At 30.7% G+C, this 21,095-nt stretch overlaps 1 protein-coding gene across 2 annotated transcripts; it reads right to left on the bottom strand.

Moving 5' to 3' along the window:
• Positions 1–90: 90 nt before the first annotated feature.
• On the bottom strand, positions 91–20,652 carry LOC143911909 (ATP-binding cassette sub-family G member 4). 2 transcript variants are annotated; one of them, XM_077431002.1, is made up of 12 exons: positions 20,398–20,652; positions 11,046–11,421; positions 4,415–4,585; positions 4,016–4,152; positions 3,791–3,936; positions 3,474–3,712; positions 3,153–3,400; positions 1,319–1,487; positions 1,134–1,234; positions 911–1,066; positions 630–832; positions 91–546 (listed from the first exon to the last, which is right to left on the bottom strand). In XM_077431002.1, the coding sequence occupies exons 2-12, from the start codon at positions 11,347–11,349 to the stop codon at positions 405–407; spliced, it is 2,016 nt and encodes a 671-aa protein (XP_077287128.1). In that variant the 5' UTR covers positions 11,350–11,421; positions 20,398–20,652; the 3' UTR covers positions 91–404. The 2 variants fall into 2 exon arrangements, with proteins under 2 accessions (XP_077287128.1, XP_077287129.1); XM_077431003.1 differs by having other exon boundaries at positions 96–546; positions 20,394–20,620.
• Between the last annotated feature and the right edge of the window lie 443 nt (positions 20,653–21,095).

Genomic DNA, 21,095 nt, shown 5'->3' with positions numbered 1-21,095 from the left:
TATTATTTATCCTATGTAGTATACAACATACAAAATATGACTTAAATATAAACATATCACATAATTTAAAACTTGTACATGCTTTCTTTTCATTTCTAGGGGTTTGTTCCTTTTGTTTTGCTTCACAATGCAACATTAAAGAAGAACATTTTTGGTAATTCATTGAGAATTTCAATATAAAAAAACCTTATAAACTAATGTCATTTTTAAATGTAAAACATTAAACTAAATTGAGCAAACAAAACTCAGTTAATAAATATGTTTGCATATATACATACACATATTTACTTATAAATTAGATTATAACTTATTCCCGATTATATTTTTTGATGTCTTTTATATAAGTTTTTTTTTAATTAAATATTTGGAATGATTCTGCATAAATATACATTTTTCTATTTTATCTATCGCACTGACGTTATCTTCCATCTCAAAAGAAAGAAAGCAACAATTCTTAAACCTACTGCTATTACGCTAAGAGCGATGACATCAGTCCAGAATTGATCTCCGCGCATCGCAATCTCACTGAGGAATTTTTGGGGATATCTGTAAGAAGAGAATGAACAAAAATTAATATTATAATGCACATATTTTGTATTATAATGAATAAATTGACAGTTTTTATTCACTTGTAATGACAATATCGTTCTTCGCAGTCTAGAATTGGACGATTTTCACCATAAATTGCACCGACGAAGCCTTCCAAACCATAACGTAGATAAGAAACGTATGAACCCCAGTAAAGGTATTTGGGCAAGTCACGTAAAGTTACACCAAATCCAGCAAACATCATAACTGGGACTGATATGGTAGGTCCCAAAAATGTTCCGTTCTGAAATTATAAATCAGTATGTTTTAATAAAATGGTTATTTGAATTATGAGCGCAATTTTTTTCAATAAAGAACTTACAACAACATCGAACACTGCCCCGATCATCAATCCGAACCCTTGAGCAACGAATACAACCAGTAATGATATCGTGAAAAACATTCCAAATCTAAATAGTTCTAATGGTTGTCCCGACATTGTGTAAATAATTACACTGAAAAGAAAACAGCAAAATATCTGAAATAAAACTAATTTTTAGCATACTGATTATTTTGGTCATAAAATGTAAATTTATTAAACTTACCGCTATCGGTATATCCACTATCGTTATCGATAAATAGTACGACGGAAGCGAGAACCATCTGTTAAAATGTTCCTTCAGTAAAATATTCATTTCCATTGGAACTATGAGAATGTAATTGTCATGTTAATAATTTGTCATAGATTTTAACATATCATACATGTATGCTTTTATATTTGAATACGTACAAGTTAAAATTGTGAGCATTTTTGTGGTCATCATGAGATGAATCAATATTGCGAACAGCAGATTGTAATTGTCGAGCACTCGGGAACCTTCATTACCGGAATTTATGAACAACAAACCAAGCATAATTCCAGTTGCGATGTTAACAATTATGCGAAGATGTGTCAATGTCTATAAATTAATATATTTTTTTTGTTAGCATTTATTTCATACATATATTTATAATAGAAGTTTCATATCTATATTATATAAATGAACTGTCGGGCGGGTGAAATTTGGGGTTGGTAAAAATGAGACATTTTTAAAAAATGTAGTCTACATAATGTATTATATATATATTATCAAATTTAGTGGATCTACATAGGGTTGCCATGTGTCAAGGGCAAAAAAAATGCAACAAAATGTCTATACCCTTCAGGTATAAACACAGATTACCTAAACACAATCTGTTTTAGGTCATCGACTTTAGAGAGTCTTTAATTAATATTATGTATTATGAGCATTTATAAGGATTGTAAATAGGTTTTTGAGCTCTTTTTCCTATTATGCTGTAGATTAAAATTAGAATAATATAATACTATGATTACTAACCAAATTAAATTAAATTGTATAATAGAAAATGATCAGTAGATCAGTAGCTATTAAAATAGATATAAGATGTATTGTGAACATAATTTCGTAATAATAAAAAGCATTTAAAAATCAAAAAAAAAAATCAAGGGCAAAAAAAGAGTATATTTAACAAAAAAATGTATATTTTTTACAATTTTCTTTATGTGTTATTATTAAAGTGGAGTTATTTAAGGTACCAAAAATACCATTATTTTACAAGGTAATCGTAAAATTCCACCAGTACAGGGAAGATCTATAAGGCTAAGAATCATAATGTGTAATCATTTTTATGTAGTATCAAAATAATTTTTAAAACAAATTTACCCAAAAGTCCAATTATCTCAAACGATACATATATATATATATATATATATATATATATATATATATATATATATATATATATATATATATGACTATAAATATTATATGACTTATTCCACTTTCATAATAACCGGAACATACATACATATATAGTTAGGAACTTGAAAAGTGCGCTTAAAAATTAATTGTTGAATTTAATCATCTTCATACCTACCCTCAATGTTATCATCTCTGTTGTTATATTTATTATTTACTGCTAATTTGATGCAAAAGTTTCCTATTTTCTTTTATTTCTTTATAAAATTCTAAACATTATATATTTGTATAAATATATACTACGGTTAAAATACCCCAAGCAGTGGAAATTTTCAACTAATATCTTTCTTTAGTGGACTGTCCACTGATCATGGAAAATATTCTTTCTACACACATTGGCATTTTGGCCAGGTATTGCAAAAGACTTCTCCACTCACGTCATATCTTGTGAGAGAAAATATATATTAGTACGGACTGCGTGAAATTATTGTCAAAATTGAAAAAGAGGACATTATGGGTATAATATAAAAAATATAGAGAACAAAAGAATTGCGTTAAAAAAGAGATCATTGTAAATAGGTTTTTGAGCTATTTTTCCTATTATGCTGTACATTAACATTAGAATAATACAATACTATGACTACTAACCAAATAAAATAAAATTGTAAAATAGAAAATGATCAGTAGATCAGTAGCTATTAAAATAGATATAAGATGTATTGTGAACATAATTTCGTAATAATAAAAAGCATTTAAAAATCAAAATCAAAAAAAGAGAACACGTTCTCTTAAAAAGAGACATGTTGGCAACCCTAAGTGGATTTAAATTGAAAATTGTAGATTTGCATAGTAGATAACACTCACCGAGTCTCGTCTTGCTTTAAGGAAACCTCTCTTGAGTAAAACCTTCAGTTGATTCGTCTCGGAAGTTTCTTCCAAGCCAGTTTTCCTGTACCGAGTCATTTTGGCTATCGGATTCCTCGACCTTAATGTTCTGAGATCGCACACATCTGATGGATTTTCAAACCATGATAAACACTTTCCATTTTCCATACCATCTATCATAGCCTTCATTTTATCTTCACCGTGCTCACCAGATGCAATTTCAATGACTAAAATCAACGGAAAATGTAAGAACAAACATCTTCAGAAAGTAAAAGGTACTTCCATAGATTACTTTCTTACCAAAATCTGCAGGGTTGTGATATTTGGGACATGGCATATTTACACTTTCCAAATATGGCACTATATTATTGGTACTGCCTTGATACAAACAACTTCCTTGAGCTAGCACATACACTTGATCAAACATTTGGAATAGGGTAGCTGATGGCTGATGAATTGTACATATTATTGTTTTTCCTTCTTTTGCTAAAAGTTTCAACAAAGACACGCACTGCCTACAAGATGCACTGTCGAGGCCACTGAAAATAAAGAGGTCAAAATTATCAGACTGTAATTTTCACATACTACATATAAACTATTATCGACTGGAATCTTACGTAGTGGGTTCATCGAGGAACATGACCAGTGGATTGTTGACGAGTTCTAATGCAATTGAAAGACGTTTTCTTTGACCGCCGGATAATCGGGAGGCTCTCGTGTCCTTATGCTCATATAATCCAAGTGTTGTTAGGATACGTTCGATCTATTATATATGATTTATTTTGAATAAAAAAATTTACAATTCATTGGTCAGTGCTATATATTTATCATAAAATTGTTACCGTATCATCTTTATCGTATTGATCTAATTCTTCACTGAGTTTCAGATCAGCCGCCACTCTCATATTTTCTTGAACGGTTAGTAGAGGTTGAAGTCTATCATCTTGCATTATATAGCACGACATTTTCTTAAATCTATCTGCATGGTAATAATAAAGTGTTACATTTACACAATTCTTGATTGTCAAAAATAAGATTAAATCTATAATTTTAAATTTATCAGTTCAAAGGTAGTTTTATATACATATATAAATTTATCGGAATGACGTTGTCTCTCAGTGAACTTTGAATTGAGTTAAAACTGTATCATTAACATTTTTTATAAAACATGTCCATCTACATGCATGCATTCAATCTTAAAAAAATGAATTGTTTCAATTAGATTTACTATCAATGTTTACCTAAATTTCTTCCTCGTCCGTTAACGTAAACAGCACCTTCGACTCCGCTTATTCTATATCCTGATAATACATCCAGCAGAGTTGATTTACCAGCACCAGAAGGTCCCATTATGGCTATCAGCTGTCCTGGTAAAAATCTACCAGTAACACCATGTAAAATTTCTTTCATCCCTGAAAACCAATACACGAATCATTATAATTAGGAAAATACAATCACTTCTACAATTTTCTAAGTCATATTCAGTGATATAATCCGATTTCTTTAACAATGTACAGGTGAATATGCAAGATCCACATCTCCATCGGTTATTAAGACTTAAGAGGGCTGTACACCCGAAACCTTAATTTTGTTGCCGTTCCTTTCTTCGATATATATATTGAGTGAATGTATATATTGAGTGAATGCGACAATATATATCAATATATATATATATATATATATATATATATATATATATATTGAGTGAATGCGACAGTTGCGCTTCGACCAGATAAAACGTATTTTAAATCGACAAAATCGAGGTTTCGTATTCTCCTATTTTTTCCTCCGAAACTGGACCAATTTCAAAAAAAAAATCATCATCGGTATGAGAAAGATATTTTCTGTGCAACTATGTGCGTATTTTTTTTAAAATCGACCGTTAAATAAGCACGCTGGACTCTTTTCGTGGGTGTAAAAAATAGGCGATTTTATAGATGTTTGGCGGCTTCTAGCTCCTATAAAAAATAACTAATCAAAAAAATAAAACGATAGATGCATCCCAATGGTGGATATCCATAGCATATTAAAAAATAATATCTCTAGTGCCATAATTGAGGAAGGGAGAAGTGTAATACGTTTGTAAGGACAAGGCGCTGGTGTCCAGCCCTCTTAAGAATATTATTTAATTTGCACTTTAAAAACATTAACAATATCAATAATGTAATAACACATTGCTGGCAATCGAAAATTTATTTATGGAGACGTTTAACAATAAGTTACTAGAGAATTTGAACAAAGAGTTTCTCGAAACACTCGGAAGCTAGTTGACACAGCACATCATATTATTATATATGTATGTACATACATACATACATACATTGAACGTAGGAGTCATCAATTTCAACAACAATCCATTATCTGATTATAATATTGTATTTAATATCACTCAAGCAAAATATCAAAGTTTAAAATTCTTCCATTATATGTTTTATTGTGAAAATTCATATAATTGATGAAGTATATTACGTATGTATGTACATTTAGTATTAGGAATGATGGAAATATTCATAAAACGTACATTAATTTCTTGTTATTCATTATATTATTAACTTTATTATTGTACAGCCAATTGTTTTGATGATGGTTATACAATACAAACGTTCTATTACCTCCTCATAACCCTGACCCTAGAGTTATAATCTTGGAATTCACAACAGCTTCAATACTACATTGTATCTTAAACGACAATGCTTAATATTTTGCATTTATATATGTACATAATTATGCACCGGGTAATTATAGTTTTATTATAAAGATACATAGGTGACGTCGAATCCAAAGTCACCATTTCCGTACTCAATTTCACAACATGATATATATCTATCGTTTAAGGTTATCAATTTGCCAAAGTTGTATTATTTGTTCCGCACCATTCACCGGTTGATAGAGAGTGTGCTATCACTATTGGTATTGTTTATAAACAAAGTCGTTTACCCCCAATGTGCGCATTTTATACGTAATTATACAAGTGAACAAACACTGAGGACACCATTGCCTCGATAATTTCAGCGTATTCATGCAATTATAAAAAGAGTCGTACATGTTGGACTTGGTCCAGAATGTTTGTTTCAGTTTTGCCAGATATATCTGTAAGTTTTTTTGGAACTATAACTTGAAAAGTTATCCAAATCGTCACAATTTCATTTATATTTACTCATTGTTTCAAATATAAAGTATCATTAATTTGTGTCCAAATCCAAATATCTATACTGTATCGATGAGTAATGGTATAAATATAACAATTTGCCCCGGTATCAATTATTTGTACAACATATTTACATCTGATTGTGCTTAGTCCAATGATCAATATGCTCTTTTTTTCAAAATTCCAGATAGTGTTATTTATGAACGTATTGATAACCCATCTCATATTTTAGATGTGCATGGGTCAGATTTTAAAGTAATGAACTTATTACTAGGTTTCGCAATTGAATTGATGTTTGTGAGAACAATGTCTAAAAAAGTGGACGTGTTGATGATACTAAACGTTACAAATAGAGAATTGTTACAGATTGAGTCAATATTTCAAACTGCTGTCGAAAACGATGTGACCAAATGTTTTTCATATGATAATGTTTTATTTTGACAGTACAGAGCTGTCAATATTGATTGTTTTTGTTTAAATAATATTGAATATCAAACGTTTTCCGACTTAATAAATTTGCTTGATAAAATTTAAATTAAATTAGACATAACTTTTCGTTTATGAACCGAGTGTAATAATGGATAATATAAAATATAACTACAGTAGAACCTCGATTATCCGTACTAATTGGGGATTAAGGTAGTGCGGATAATGAAAAATCTGGATAATTGAAAAAATCATAATTGACAGGGAAAGACGTATACATTCAGTATGAATTTTTATTTGTCTACTAGCTGAGCCCTGCATGCGTTGCAATGCCACAATAACGCATGCAATTCACGTTCCCGTTCTCGTTCCCGTTCCCTTTCCCGTTCTCGTTCCCGTTCCTGTTCCCGTTCCCATTTTTCGGAACAACGCAGGCAGCGAACACCCTGGTCGCGACGCGAAAATATTTGAAATTATAGCGAATGACACTCATTCCCGGTTTTCCCGTTTCCGTTCCCGCTTTTTCCCGTTTTTTTTTCACAGTAATCTTACCGGACATGCATACAACAAATCCTGAAAATTCCATCGTAATCGCTTCAGTGGCTTAGGAGCCTATTCGAGACACACACACACACAGACATTCATTTTTATATATATATAGATATTTACATATATAATAATATGAGGTTCAATATTAAATTATTATTAAGAAATCCAATTATGGATTTTTGCTTAAAGTTGGCTGTTCTTTTTGAAGCTGCCAAATCGCGAATACTTTTCATACAATAATGGACCAGATATTGGCTGTCCAGACGATCGTCTTTGAATGAACCACACAAAAATACTCTTCGACTTCTTCATTTCCTGATTTTTAATAACCTTCACTCTGAGCTTCCATCTTCTGACATTAAAAATCAGTAAAATTTATAATTTTTTCACTTTGTTTTTTTATATCCGAGATCATTGACGTTCCAACAACATATTTATTTGACAAAAACCTCCTAAGACACCGTTTTTTAAAGCATTGATTATATTTCATTTGTCTTTTAATGATAATACAACTCGTTTTCTTTTCCATATTGGTAATATTAAAAATAAATATTTAAATCGCGATCAAATTTTAAATTTACAAACGTCCTTCGAGTATTGAATTTTGAAGACACTCATTAATCCATGTTGTTTTCAAAATTTTATGCTATGCATTTCAAGATCGTAAAATTTGTGTTTGTTTTTAACAATCCGGATAATCGAGGCTCTACTATATATACGATAAAATACATATGAATTTTTTTTTAAATTAGCAGATATATATTTGCATAATATTATTAAAATAAATAAAATAATTCGGTGACTTGTTCCATAATCCGTAATAATTCATGAATAATTCACGAGTTTCTAAGATTACATTTTCCTGTTTACCGAACACATCGTTTAATAGAGTTTTGAAATCAATGAAATCTTGTTGCTATGAAGGATTTTGTCACATTAAAAAGTATAAAAAGTTTCAGATGTAGATTTAATTGATACGAAATTATTTAAATACAAATTCAAATTAAATTAACATCCATGCAACATCTTTTTTTGTATTATAAATACTACCTTGACCAAAAAATAATTTTAATGAACTTCAATTTTATAATAGTAATTAGAGTTTATTTGTAGATTCCACTCATCGATTGATTACGGATAAATGACATCATCCACGAAAACATTTCAATTTTATTGAAATGCAATGCAAAGGTAGCCAATATCATTAAATGTTTATAAGCACATACATATGTACGTACGTTCAAGGAAAATAAGCCAAGAATCACTAAAAATGTTCGTGGAATCGTGCATTGGTGTCGGATTTTAGCAGTAATAACAGTATATTGATCTTACATTAGTTGCTCGTCAGTTGAAATTGCCTTGAAGTTTCAAAATTGAAGCAAAAGCAGTTTTCGCTATCGTAAAGCGCAAGTGCGGATGAATATGACCGTGAAAGTTATCGCGAGGACCTTGTTGACCATCGCGTGGTTCATTCACACCATTATCGCAAAGCATGCCGATCTTCAAAATCGAAATCTAAATCATGTTATCAATACGTGATTTGTCAAGAGTATCCAAACAAATCAGTGGAAAACTTGGAAGACGCGATTCATCACTGCTTGTGTTGTGAAAAGTGCGAATTATGTAGATAGTTTTAGAAGAAGCCATATGATGTTTTTGTTTTGATTCATTTTGTGAATATTTATATTTAATAATTATGACTGTGCATTTAAAATATCATATATATACACATGTACATATAATGGAAAATGTCGATTTTTATTTAATTTGAATAAATTGCACAGTAAATCAATTATAGTAAAAATTTTAACACATCAAAATGGACATGACTAATGCAACGTTATCTAAATTGACCTCAATGCACCTTTATTGTTTTTTTTTTTGCACAAATTTTACTATTATATGTATATTAAATTGGTTGTGGCTATTTGCAGGTGCTATATCTGCAAATTATTGGCTATTTGCAGGTACTATATATGCGAATTATTGGCTATTTGCAGGTACTATGCCACTGTCAGCGTGTTTACTGTTTAAAATTTGTTTTAAACCTTTTAAAATTTAGTTCGAACTCGTAAAGTGACGTAGAGTAAAAAATATAATCCAAATTAGTTAATATTATTAATTGTTAGAAAATTATTATCATATACAACGTATAATACCTACATACAAGTTCAAGCCGCAAACTAGCTAAATTATATAAATCTATTATAATAAACGTGCGAAGTTTATTTGCCTCATTGAATAAACGATTGATTAAACAAGTCTAGCATACATTAAATGTAAGAAATTATTATCAGATTATAAGTTCACGCGCATGCGCAGAAGGCTTTGCGCCTGTCGCAGATATAGTACCTGCAAATAGCCAACAATTCGCAGATATAGTACCTGCAAATAGCCAATAATTCGCAGATATAGTACTTGCAAATAGCCACAACCTATTAAATTTCAAACTTAAGAAATTGCCAGCCACTGATTCTAAGTTACTTATTTATTTTAAATATTATTACTGACACAATATAAATATTAGTGATGTTAATTAATTTTGTTCAAAATTATGTTACTAATTTTTAATACATCATAAAATTGAGATGAATTCAGTGATATCATATGTAACTAGTGTTGTACCCAATGAAATATCATCGCATGGGTATTAAATAAAAAATAAATTAAAAGAAATGTGCCAGTCCTGTGTTCGATCCGCACGCCGTCGAATTTTTTTCAAACACGATTTAAATCATTTTAATTTAATTGTTTAATATAAAATAAATGGTAAAAACTACTTACCTACCTATATATAAACAATATAAAACACCAATAGAAAAATTAATTAAATTTTAAATAGATGGCCCTAAATGTATAGACACTGATTTGCGTAGAGGAAACATTTAGACAATGTTTAACTTGTATATAGAAGTTTTTTCTTTCGTTATTATATTCGTACATTTTGTTGGCAGTGTTTTAGCTGCGACGTACATATGTATGTCAAATCGAAACGATTATTACAGTACGGCGAGCGTTATCGCAGATATACAGATACACAGAATAGCGATATATATATGTATATATGCAGGGCTTTTTCCGATGTAACGCAGTGGAACGGCGTTCCGGCACCTTTTTTATCGGCATTTTTTATGTTTCAAACGAATATTCTATATAATATAATTTGAATATAATCTTTTCTAATAAAAAACTTGACAATAATTGAGTTCCGGCACTTTTTTTTTCAAAAAAGGCCTGTTTTTAAAATTTTGGCCCTAAGCACTAAAATCTCTTTCCTATTCAAATATACATTTTTAAAATATTGATTATTTATCATACCAGATCAGAATTTATTTTATTACAATATTAATAATATTAATTTATTGTATTTGACTAAAATTTAAAAGACGAGGCAAGGGAGTAAAATAATAATAAATAATTTTGATACATATGTACCTATAGGCATAAAGATAACTACAACAATTCAATACCATATGTCACAATATGTAAAATGTTGCTTGAATAAAATTCTTGTGTAAAAAAATAAGAGCGAAACTAACCAATTATTGCTCAGAGATTTCTCAATCACGACAAAATACCGAGCGAAAGAGCCCTGCTAGAAAAGTACAAATTTCATCACGTTTAGATCGCGCAATTTTTACAACGAAAACATTACGATCAAGGACTGCGAACCATTGTTTTTCGTTGATATAGGAACACATACTTACGTATATACTACTTCCCGGTACATTTACATTGTGATTACGTACCTTTTCTGAATCCCAATGAGACCGTGTAGTGGATGTTTTCAAAGTATATATCCACCGTCTCTTTAGAGCTCTTGCTCAAGTCCGAGCCCGAGCTGTGGAAGATGTCTGGCTTTTTGGCCGGAGGCTGTTCGTTCAGAGTCTGTGTGGACTTGACCTCAGTCACGAATGGAACGATCTTCGAGGAATTGCTGGGGTTGATGATGGTCGAAGTGGTTGGTAGGTACACTTGTTCGGAGTGACCAGCCGATGCTGTGGTGCCCTCAAACAGGAACCCGTTGCGCAACTCTCGCATTGCCAAATTCATCTTGGGTAGATTGTTTCGACTCTCAGTGGATTCAGGTGGTTGTAGCTCGTCAACTTACGGCGGTGGTCACAACTGAAATGATGAAAATTTCTATTTTAATGACAGTGTCTTTGTTTTGGATGTGGCCGAGTAATGGAAATAGCAACTTTGCGGTCTAAATGTTTCAAATTAGATTGATATTTTAATGGTTTGTTTTCAAATTTGACTTATATACATATGTACCAATAGTTTTCATGTCACATTTTTATAATTATTTATGTAGTGTTTAGTTGCCTATTGGAGCCGAATTATTAACACAATGAGGCAATACTTCATATTAATGCATAATATGTATGCAAATACATATGTACATATGTATGTACCAGCAGAATAGACTAGTGGTTAGCAGTGCCGGCCTTACACCCAATGGCGCCCTCGGGCAAGTTTTTCTAAACACCCTTAGAAAAAAATTTCGCCTTTGGCATTCTAATCTAAAATTTTGTATGGCTTTTTATTTTTTAATTAATTAATTTTAAATTTTAAAGCGCCTTTGGCGCATCGAGCGGCGCCCTAATTTATTTGGCGCCCTTGGTCGCTGCCCAACTCAGCCCCCCCCCTAAAACCGGCACTGGTGGTTAGCATATAATGCATCGAACAGAGTGGTCACGGGTTCAAATCCCACTAGTTTCTGCTGGCCAGACCTTGGATTTGTGATTTCAGGTCGATCATTTCCTATCAGAGTTTGCCAATTTATCTGATTTGCATTGAAACGGTTTCAACAAATTGGCAACCTTACCCATATCCTCGCAAAATCTCAAATTTTCATCAATCTCGAATTTCACTGAATTGTATAAATTGCTGCAAATATACAGATTTGACAATAAATGTCTCTGAGGATGTTAATTGATATGTATTTATGTACTTTGTATAATTTTCATAGTATTTATATCAAATGTACAATGTTTCTGGACAGGAAGGCGTATTGGGGTTACCTGTTAAGCCTTCCTAGTATCAATTAAAGATAAAATAAAATGTTATAGTGTTATAAAATGTATGTATCGGCAGGGCTGACGACAGGCTGGGATGGGGGAGGGAACAGATTGCCAGGGCCGTGCTACTTGAAGGGAGAAAATCACAAGAAGAAGAAGAAACTAACCGCAAATAACAAATTAAGGCTAAAACGTATTCAGGGCTACCTGTACATGTACGATTGCTTATAAAATACTGATAGAATTGAATTGGTGAGGATAATTCAGGTGGGTTTCAATACGAAAATATTGCAATATGAAAAAAGTAAGAAAACATTTTAAGAAGTAAACCTGTTTTCCTTCACAAGTTTTTGATCGTAATATTTTCACCAACTTCTGTGAGATTTTTTATGTTTCGAAAAACACTCATCATATTTTACATACATAAAAAAATCCATAAAAAACCTATTTAAGTTCATATTATAATTTATATACTATGAAGTATTTGAAATGCTATTATTTTAGCACTTAAACCAGATTTTTTTTAAAATGTCACTTGTAACAGTCTGGTTTTAAGCCCGTCATATGTATGATGATTGTTTATTTGTCTATTATGCAAATAGACAAATAAACAATCATCATACATATTTTCAATTCAGAAATATCTCATGATTCCTTAATTAAGCTTGTAGATGTTATTTTGCAGGGGTTGGAGTTTAGGGTCAAAGGCCTCCTACATATGTACGTGCATACATACATACATATATATTTAAATTTTTCAACTTTTATCCGTCCGAGCAAAATCGTGTAAATCAGCTAGTTCGTATATGAAAATAAATTTCATATCTATAGATACGCTCCTACATTGTGTGTAAGTATCAAAAGATTTCTTTGTTATAAATTTTATAGTTGTATTTGTACATAAACATTTAATTTATATTAATAAGTGATCAGTTCACAAGACAATGGAGATGTTGAAATATACATATAATACTATAGGTTATAAACAATTTAAATATATTCAATAAGTATGAATATATTTAAAATATCAACCTACATATACAAATCGAGTGCGAATAATTTAAAATGCCAACAGAGTTGAACGAGAAATTAGCTCGGTGATCTGCGCGCCCTTGAGCTCTCCATGCAAAACCAGTTGGCCGTCTTTACCTTCGAGCTCGGCCTACAATTTGCAACGACTGTTGACCAGGATCGAGATCCAGCTGCATCAGATCGTGCTGACTGGTTTCACCCTTTGAACCGGACGAGATAAGCAAACTTTCGCGCTATATTCACCACTGATAAGGGCGACGGTCTTTGTCACCGTCATCGTGTCAATGCATGCTCACAAAGCGAATCTTCGAATTCTATTTATATTTAAAAAATATCTAATATTATTCATTAGTTTAAAATAAATGTTATTGTATAATAATTTAAAAGTGATATGAACGTAAAGCTAATGACACTTAAGATGGACATATGTATAGTATATGTAATTACGCTCCAATGGATAACTACCTCGGATATAAAATTTCATTTGCGGTTCTCAGTTTAATATACATAATAACCCACACTCAATGTCGTAATTTTTTTTTAGTTAAATAATATGCGTAATAATTAAATCCAGAATAGAATTACATACATACAAGCACGTGTATCGCAAATTATACTAAAATATAATATGACCTTGAGGTCGTAGAACGATTTATAGTTAAAGTTTAGTAATAAAATTATCAAATATTTATTCATTGATTAGTAGGAAGTATTTTAGACCTTCGATATGTACAATGTATGTGATAGTATTGTAATTTGATTAACAGTGATGAATCATCTGTGTTCAATATTTGTTATTATACATTGTTCGGGATTTTTCCGCTTATTGGTGATACTGTAAATTTCTATGAATTCTAATTATATAATATTTACAAATGTATACAAAGGTGTACAGAAATTTTAAAATGTACCTTTAAGGCAAATTAATTGTTACGTGAATTTTCCTCAATTTAGTTGTTTTGTATATATGTGATTGTGTTTGTAGAGTGGACAAAAATATTTAATAAATTTTGAATTTGCACGATTCAAGTGAGTGTTATGTTTTTGCGAAAAAATATAGAGACGCTAAAATAACGGATCTCTAATCATGATCTTTGCCCTATACATATAATACATGTATTACTAGTGCCCGTTGATTTCAACGGATGGCTTCGGAAAGGAATCGATAGACGAATTAAAATTAAGATTTATATTGTATATAAATATAGTAACTCATAGGCGCGCGTATTAATCGTAAAATGTCGAGCGATTAATAAATGTGTGAGTGTGACTTCGTGGATGTGTGTATGTGTGTACGCGCCCGCGCATTACATCTGACGCTGACGTCACCCGTTTTAACGCAAGTGCTCAATATCAGGAGCACATGTCACACACTCCAAACTTCCCCACTTCCCCGCTTCCCCGCGTCTTATCGATTCGATCGGTCATCACGCCACATCCCTATGCATAACGTTCATATACTTTTGGTATTCTAAAATTTGTTTTTTTGAAATCTCCATACTTGTCGATACACTCGCACATACATACATACATCGCGTCCTTTTTTTATACATAATTTTTATTTTTATTACTTTTGAATTAAAGGTTGACAAAAATCAAATAAGAATATAGAGTAAAGATAAATGTTTTTTATATGCGTTTGTAATTATTATCAATTTATTTTAAATTTACCCAATAAATATGTATTATACGTACATATATGTATGTATTCAATGAAAATTAACATCCGTATACAATTAAGCTGTTATAAGTAGAGGTAGGATAGCCAAGGGGCCGCTCATTGTTCCATTGTTGTAAATCCTTTGTAAAAAAGGTTCGGCAAACCTTTAACAATGCATTTACAACATTTGAACAATACGCGGCACCTTCTGGGTCCGGGCTTTAGTAATAAGTACACACATAAATGAGTCAAAAGGAAAGAATGCTTCAAATTTTTGTTTTTGTTTATTTTCTCATACCAATGTGTATTTTTTCAAACACCTCCTACTTAATAAGAAAAGAAATAAATAAATTTCGAACGGATTAACTAGTTTATAAAGTAAAAATTCAAATGATTAAGTTTGCACTTTGAACGTACAGGTTCGGATTCGTGTTCATATTTAAATAAACTAAAATTTATGCAAATCTGACTAAGTAAACATCAATATTTCAAGGTCGCTAAAAAATTTGTAAACTTAAAACGTATCGGAATTCGATTTTCAAAACCAAACATCGCATATTTTCGTTTACGTGCGCGACTGCGATAACCCACATCCGTACATGTACAAGTAATAACAATCTATAATAATTGGGACGTTAAAGTCAGATATAATTGTTTATCTGAGAACAAAATCGTTAATATTCGTGTAATTAATACAGCGCTTATTTTCTTTTTTTAGATGCATCATTAGCTAAATGTATTTAATTTATGCCAATCGGAAAAATAATAATGGACTGAGCCGCATGAAAAGTTGCATTGTGTAATTCGAAGGTTGCATTTTCATTATAATAATTGTTTTAGTGAGATAGCACATTATTCACATCCAAGTACATACTGTATGAAAAATATGTAGCCAAAACGATTCGATTTTCCGATACGATCTACATATGTAGGTCCTCATTTTGTTCCCAACATAATTTTGAATGGACGAAATCTTGAAATCGTAAGTCAAGGAACTTGCTGCTGACACCTGCTGACGAAGAATCTCTCCAATGACCGTAACATCGAAACGCAATATGTGTAAGAGATAATATGCTTGCAAGACAGTTTTACCACTCCAGTGTAGAGGTAAAGAGGCAATTATTTATGTCCTTTTGACTAACCTCTATACTGGTGAACTATGAATGAAATACAAGCAGCAGACAATGAAGCTGTTAAAGGTACAATACAAATGCTACCGGGCTACGGAGGGGTGTCGTAGATGTTTATAGAAGGGCACGTGCCTCACTTTGAGGATGAGAGCGGCTTCAGGAAGATAGTGGCCTCCCTACGTCGTCGTGTATTTGTATTGTCAAATTGTTTGCTTGCTGCCGCGTCTTTTCATTCCCACTCACCTTATTATGATTATATGCACATATATTATATGTATCTTTAACCCCTCGTTTTCAATATCTAAATACATAAATGTATGTATGTTATACTGAAACCATGTTTTATTTCGAAATAGTAAATACGAATCTTACAATTATGGCTAATGTATTTAAACTGGTATATACGCGTTGCCATTCACACCAGCACCATAAAAATACAGGGAGTAGGCACCAGTGTAATTTAACCTTTTTATTAATACTAAATACGAATTGAAACAGAGGTTTTTTTCTATTATCCATTAAGCAAACGATACAATATGAGATAATTTTATTTAAGTAAAATAAATAATGATCATTGCATCAGTCGCTATAAGAATAGACTTCTGTATTGTGAAAATACATAGTATAATTTATGGAAAATCAAATTTAAATTTAAATAAATTGAAGTTGGATTTAAGCTTATTTTTTTTAAGTATTGTAAATGATATCTACATATGTAAACACTAGGGGTTTCTGCCCGGGCCGACTCGGGACAGAAATTCCCGGGAAACCACGGAAGTTTTTATGTCCCGGTCCCGGTAATACTTATCTCAAATCCCGGGGAAAATAATTCAACCGAAACGATCTTTCAATGGTTTAATAAAGGCGAATGTTTATCCTACGATGAAACTATTATGGAGCGAGTGTGTCCTTTTTGTGTTGTTGATTCCACAATGGAAGAAACTTTTAGATTTTGATTAAGATTAGATGATTGTGTGTTTGACGATGAATGAAGAATTAAACAAGGAGTTATCAAAGACAAAACTACAAAATAACGTCAGTAAAAATAGCGTCAACTTCAAAAAATAAATGAATATTGTCATTATGAACATATGTATATGTATGTATATAATGACGAGAGAAAAAAACAGATAATTTTTAATAAACCAAAAATTATTTTCGTACCTTTTGGCTATAAAACCAGCTTCTACCGAAATTTAAAGAGTTTAAAGAGATACATTAGTGCAAAATCTAGGAATAGGCTTTCGGATTCCAATTTAAATATTTTAGTATTCTTAAGAAAGTATTTCAAACAATTTTTTTTTATAATTACATTTTTTCATTGTATAGATATGTATTTTGTTTATTTTAAATTTTTAAATAAATAAATTTAATGTTAATAAAAAATGCATTACATTGAACATCATATATCCCAGGATCCCGGGAATCCGGGGAACGATCCCGAGCCTCATCTCGTGTCCCGGGAATTGAAAAAATCCGGGAAATCAAAAGCCATAATACATAAATACACATGTACGTATCAGATTTTTTTTTTAAATAGTAAAATGCTTGGAAAACGTCTTGATAGATTCATCTAGAAAATATTAACTGTTAAAATTCAGTATTTTCCTTCATGTTATATTTTATGTATATAATGATGGGTATATAATAATGATTTTTCAAACTCGAATTACATACAAATTATGATAAGTGAAACAATATCTTTAATAATAATCAAGTACTTTGTGTTTTAGTAATTTCTCCCAATTGTTTAATATATTAAATGTTCAAATTATCTTTTCATACAATCAAATAATATTTTACACTATCAATATTCTGTACGATTATGTTGCAGTAAAATGAGATAACATGTCAAGTTCACTACATACATACATACATACATATGTATGTATATCTTGGGTAATAAACGTGACTTTCCCTCTTGTCGCAAAAAAAAAATAACACTTCTCGTTTCCAATGTACACAGGCCATGCAATGTTTTTACCGCAAATTAACACATAATAAATTCATACTGTTTAAAATGGGTCAACGTTTGAACGAGCTATGTCAAAAATTTCGGTAAGTCATTTTCTCATTACACTCTCAGTCGTGAGGAAATGATGCTTTCGCGATGCGAAATGATTCTTACACAATTTACGTGAATGCGTATTTATTTTCACTTTTGATCATCATCCAATCATTGCATAAAACTATTTTCGCAATGTGTATTTGTATTTTTCGAAAGGAATATAATGAATGGGAGGGAACCTTGCAAATTCCATGATAATTACTTATCGAATCGAATGTATGATTGTAATAAGTATTTTATTTGTAGACAATCGCCGGTGATAATGAATTTATGAGTCTTTGACACATTTTCACCGAGCGTTGATAATTCGATTCAAATTCTTACGAAGTGCAACAGTTCAATAAACAACAACACCGCAGATATAATGACAATGTCGTCGACTTGTAACGAAATAAACACATATATGTATGTATGTATGTAGTTAGCGATGCGGCCAAATATGTCGCTTATACATAAATTAGATCACCGAGGTCATAAAAATACGAGTCGTTAATTATGATCGGTATAAAAACAACAAAAAAAACAATAAAGACAAGATTTTTTCACATTACATTAAATATGTAATTATTAATTATATTCCATATGGCAGTTTTGATCTCTTGTAATACGATTACATATGAAAATAAGGCTTTTTTTAAATCAAAATAATAATTTCAATGAATGCACGTACATACGTAGTTACACCGTTGTAAAATGATGATAAAAAAAACAGATAATTAGATTGACATCTTTCTATTGAGTTGTTTATCTTATAAAAATATGTACATACATACATAAGTGCTTATTGTGTTGAGACATTTAACGCCATGTTTTTGATTAAAAATATGAACCAAATACATATCTATTATTTGTACTTGAAATTCTATTTACTCTGGCTTTAAAATATTATGAAATAAGAAAAATTTGTTACATGAACTGTGCACATTCCTTATAGGTTTAAAAAAATATATAAATTATTAATCATAGAAGCGAAATATATGTGAATATCAAACAAAATATTGATAAATACATATGTAATCGGGTAAAGTTTATATAAATATATAAGTAACTAGTGTTGTACCCAGTGCTGGCCTTACACCCGATGGCGCACTCGGGCAATTTTTTCTAAGCACCCTTAGAAAAAACTTTTGCCTTCGGCGCTCTAATCTAAAATTTTGAATGGCTTTTGGCGCTCTAATTTTAAATTTTAAAGCGCCTTTGGCGCATCGTTTGGCGCCCTAATTTATTTGGCCCGACCCAGCCCCCCCCCCTAAAACTGGCACTGGTTGTACCAGATGAAATATCATCGTATGGATGTTGGCATATTAAAATATTAAAAAAATGAAAAGAAATGTGTCGGTTCTGTGTTCGATCCTACCTTTAAAATATATATATATATATATATATACATATATATATATATATATATATATATATATATATATATATATATATATATATATATATATATATATATATATATACATATATATATATATATATATATATATATATATATATATATATATATATATATATATATATATACATATATATATATATATATATATATATATATATATATATATATATATATATATATATTTAATTGTTTAATATGAAAAAAAAATGGTAAAAACTACCTAAATACCTACATACATATATAAACAATATAAAACACCAATAGAAAAATGAATTAATTAAATAAATTTTCAACAGATGGCGCTAAATGTTCAGAGACTTAGCACCGTCTATTAGCCTACAGGAAACATTGGTAGCAAACCGTATATATAGAAGTTTTTTGTTTCGTTATTATATTCGTACTATATTCTTACATTTTGTTGACTGTGACGTACATATGTAACGACTTTTATAGTACGGCGAGCGTTATCGCAGATACACACACAGACACACAGATTAGCGATATCATACATATATATGATTAATGTACATATTTGATATTTGTCGGTTGGTACTAAGTTCTAAGTACTTAGAGAATTGTTATTAAATCAAATCTAAAAAAATCGTTGTACTCTAAAGGTATAAAATTCAACCATGTATGTACTTATATACATATTATATATTGTTTTATACGATAGTATCACTGATTTATTATTTTTACGAAATATGACTTTTTACTTTGATTTTGTGTAACGAATTACATCATAAATATCAAACGCATTTTATAAATCCAGTTTTGAACTTACTTACAATTATACAATTGCTTTCGCTGCAGCCACGCTTTGCCAATTATCGCAAAATTTATAACAACTTAACCAGAACAATGAACACTTGATTTAATTATTGCACGGTCATTATTATTAAAAATGTAACGTTTTCACTTCCCTTTGGGCAAGGGTTGTCGGTCGCGAAACCGTAACAATCACGGCCAGTGTCGTACGCGTTTCTCTCTCGAAACTCTTCAGGTAAATAAGCTCTGGTTAGCACGAGCGCCATTTCTTATACGCTCGTCGATTCCAGACGCTCTCAACTTTTAAATAGCTACACTTACAATTTACAAATTTCTTGATTATAATTTCTTACATATTGATATAGTGACCATTGCTAGTTTCCTAATCACAAATAAATATACTTGAAATTTTCAATATTAATTTCGTTTAAAAATTGTAAGAAAACAAAAATTGCAACGTAGCATTTAAAAAAAAATTGTAAATTTGGATATGAGTGCGAAATGGTATTTTGGCTTAAACCCAAAAAATTCGCAATCAAATTACGAATATAACTACCAGGATGGTCCATTTTATATTTTTGTTGGCAAAAATAAATTCCTACATACATATGCATGTATGTATGTACATACATATGTAGGAATTTATATATTTCAAGAAACTTCAAAAGTACATATGTACGTATGTACATATTATATCCATTTATACTATGCAGCATTA

This window comes from Arctopsyche grandis, chromosome 5, assembly GCF_051622035.1.
Source record: "Arctopsyche grandis isolate Sample6627 chromosome 5, ASM5162203v2, whole genome shotgun sequence".
Taxonomy (NCBI): domain Eukaryota; kingdom Metazoa; phylum Arthropoda; class Insecta; order Trichoptera; family Hydropsychidae; genus Arctopsyche; species Arctopsyche grandis.
Note: the sequence above shows the minus strand (reverse complement) of the source record. Positions and strands in the feature narration are given on the sequence as shown.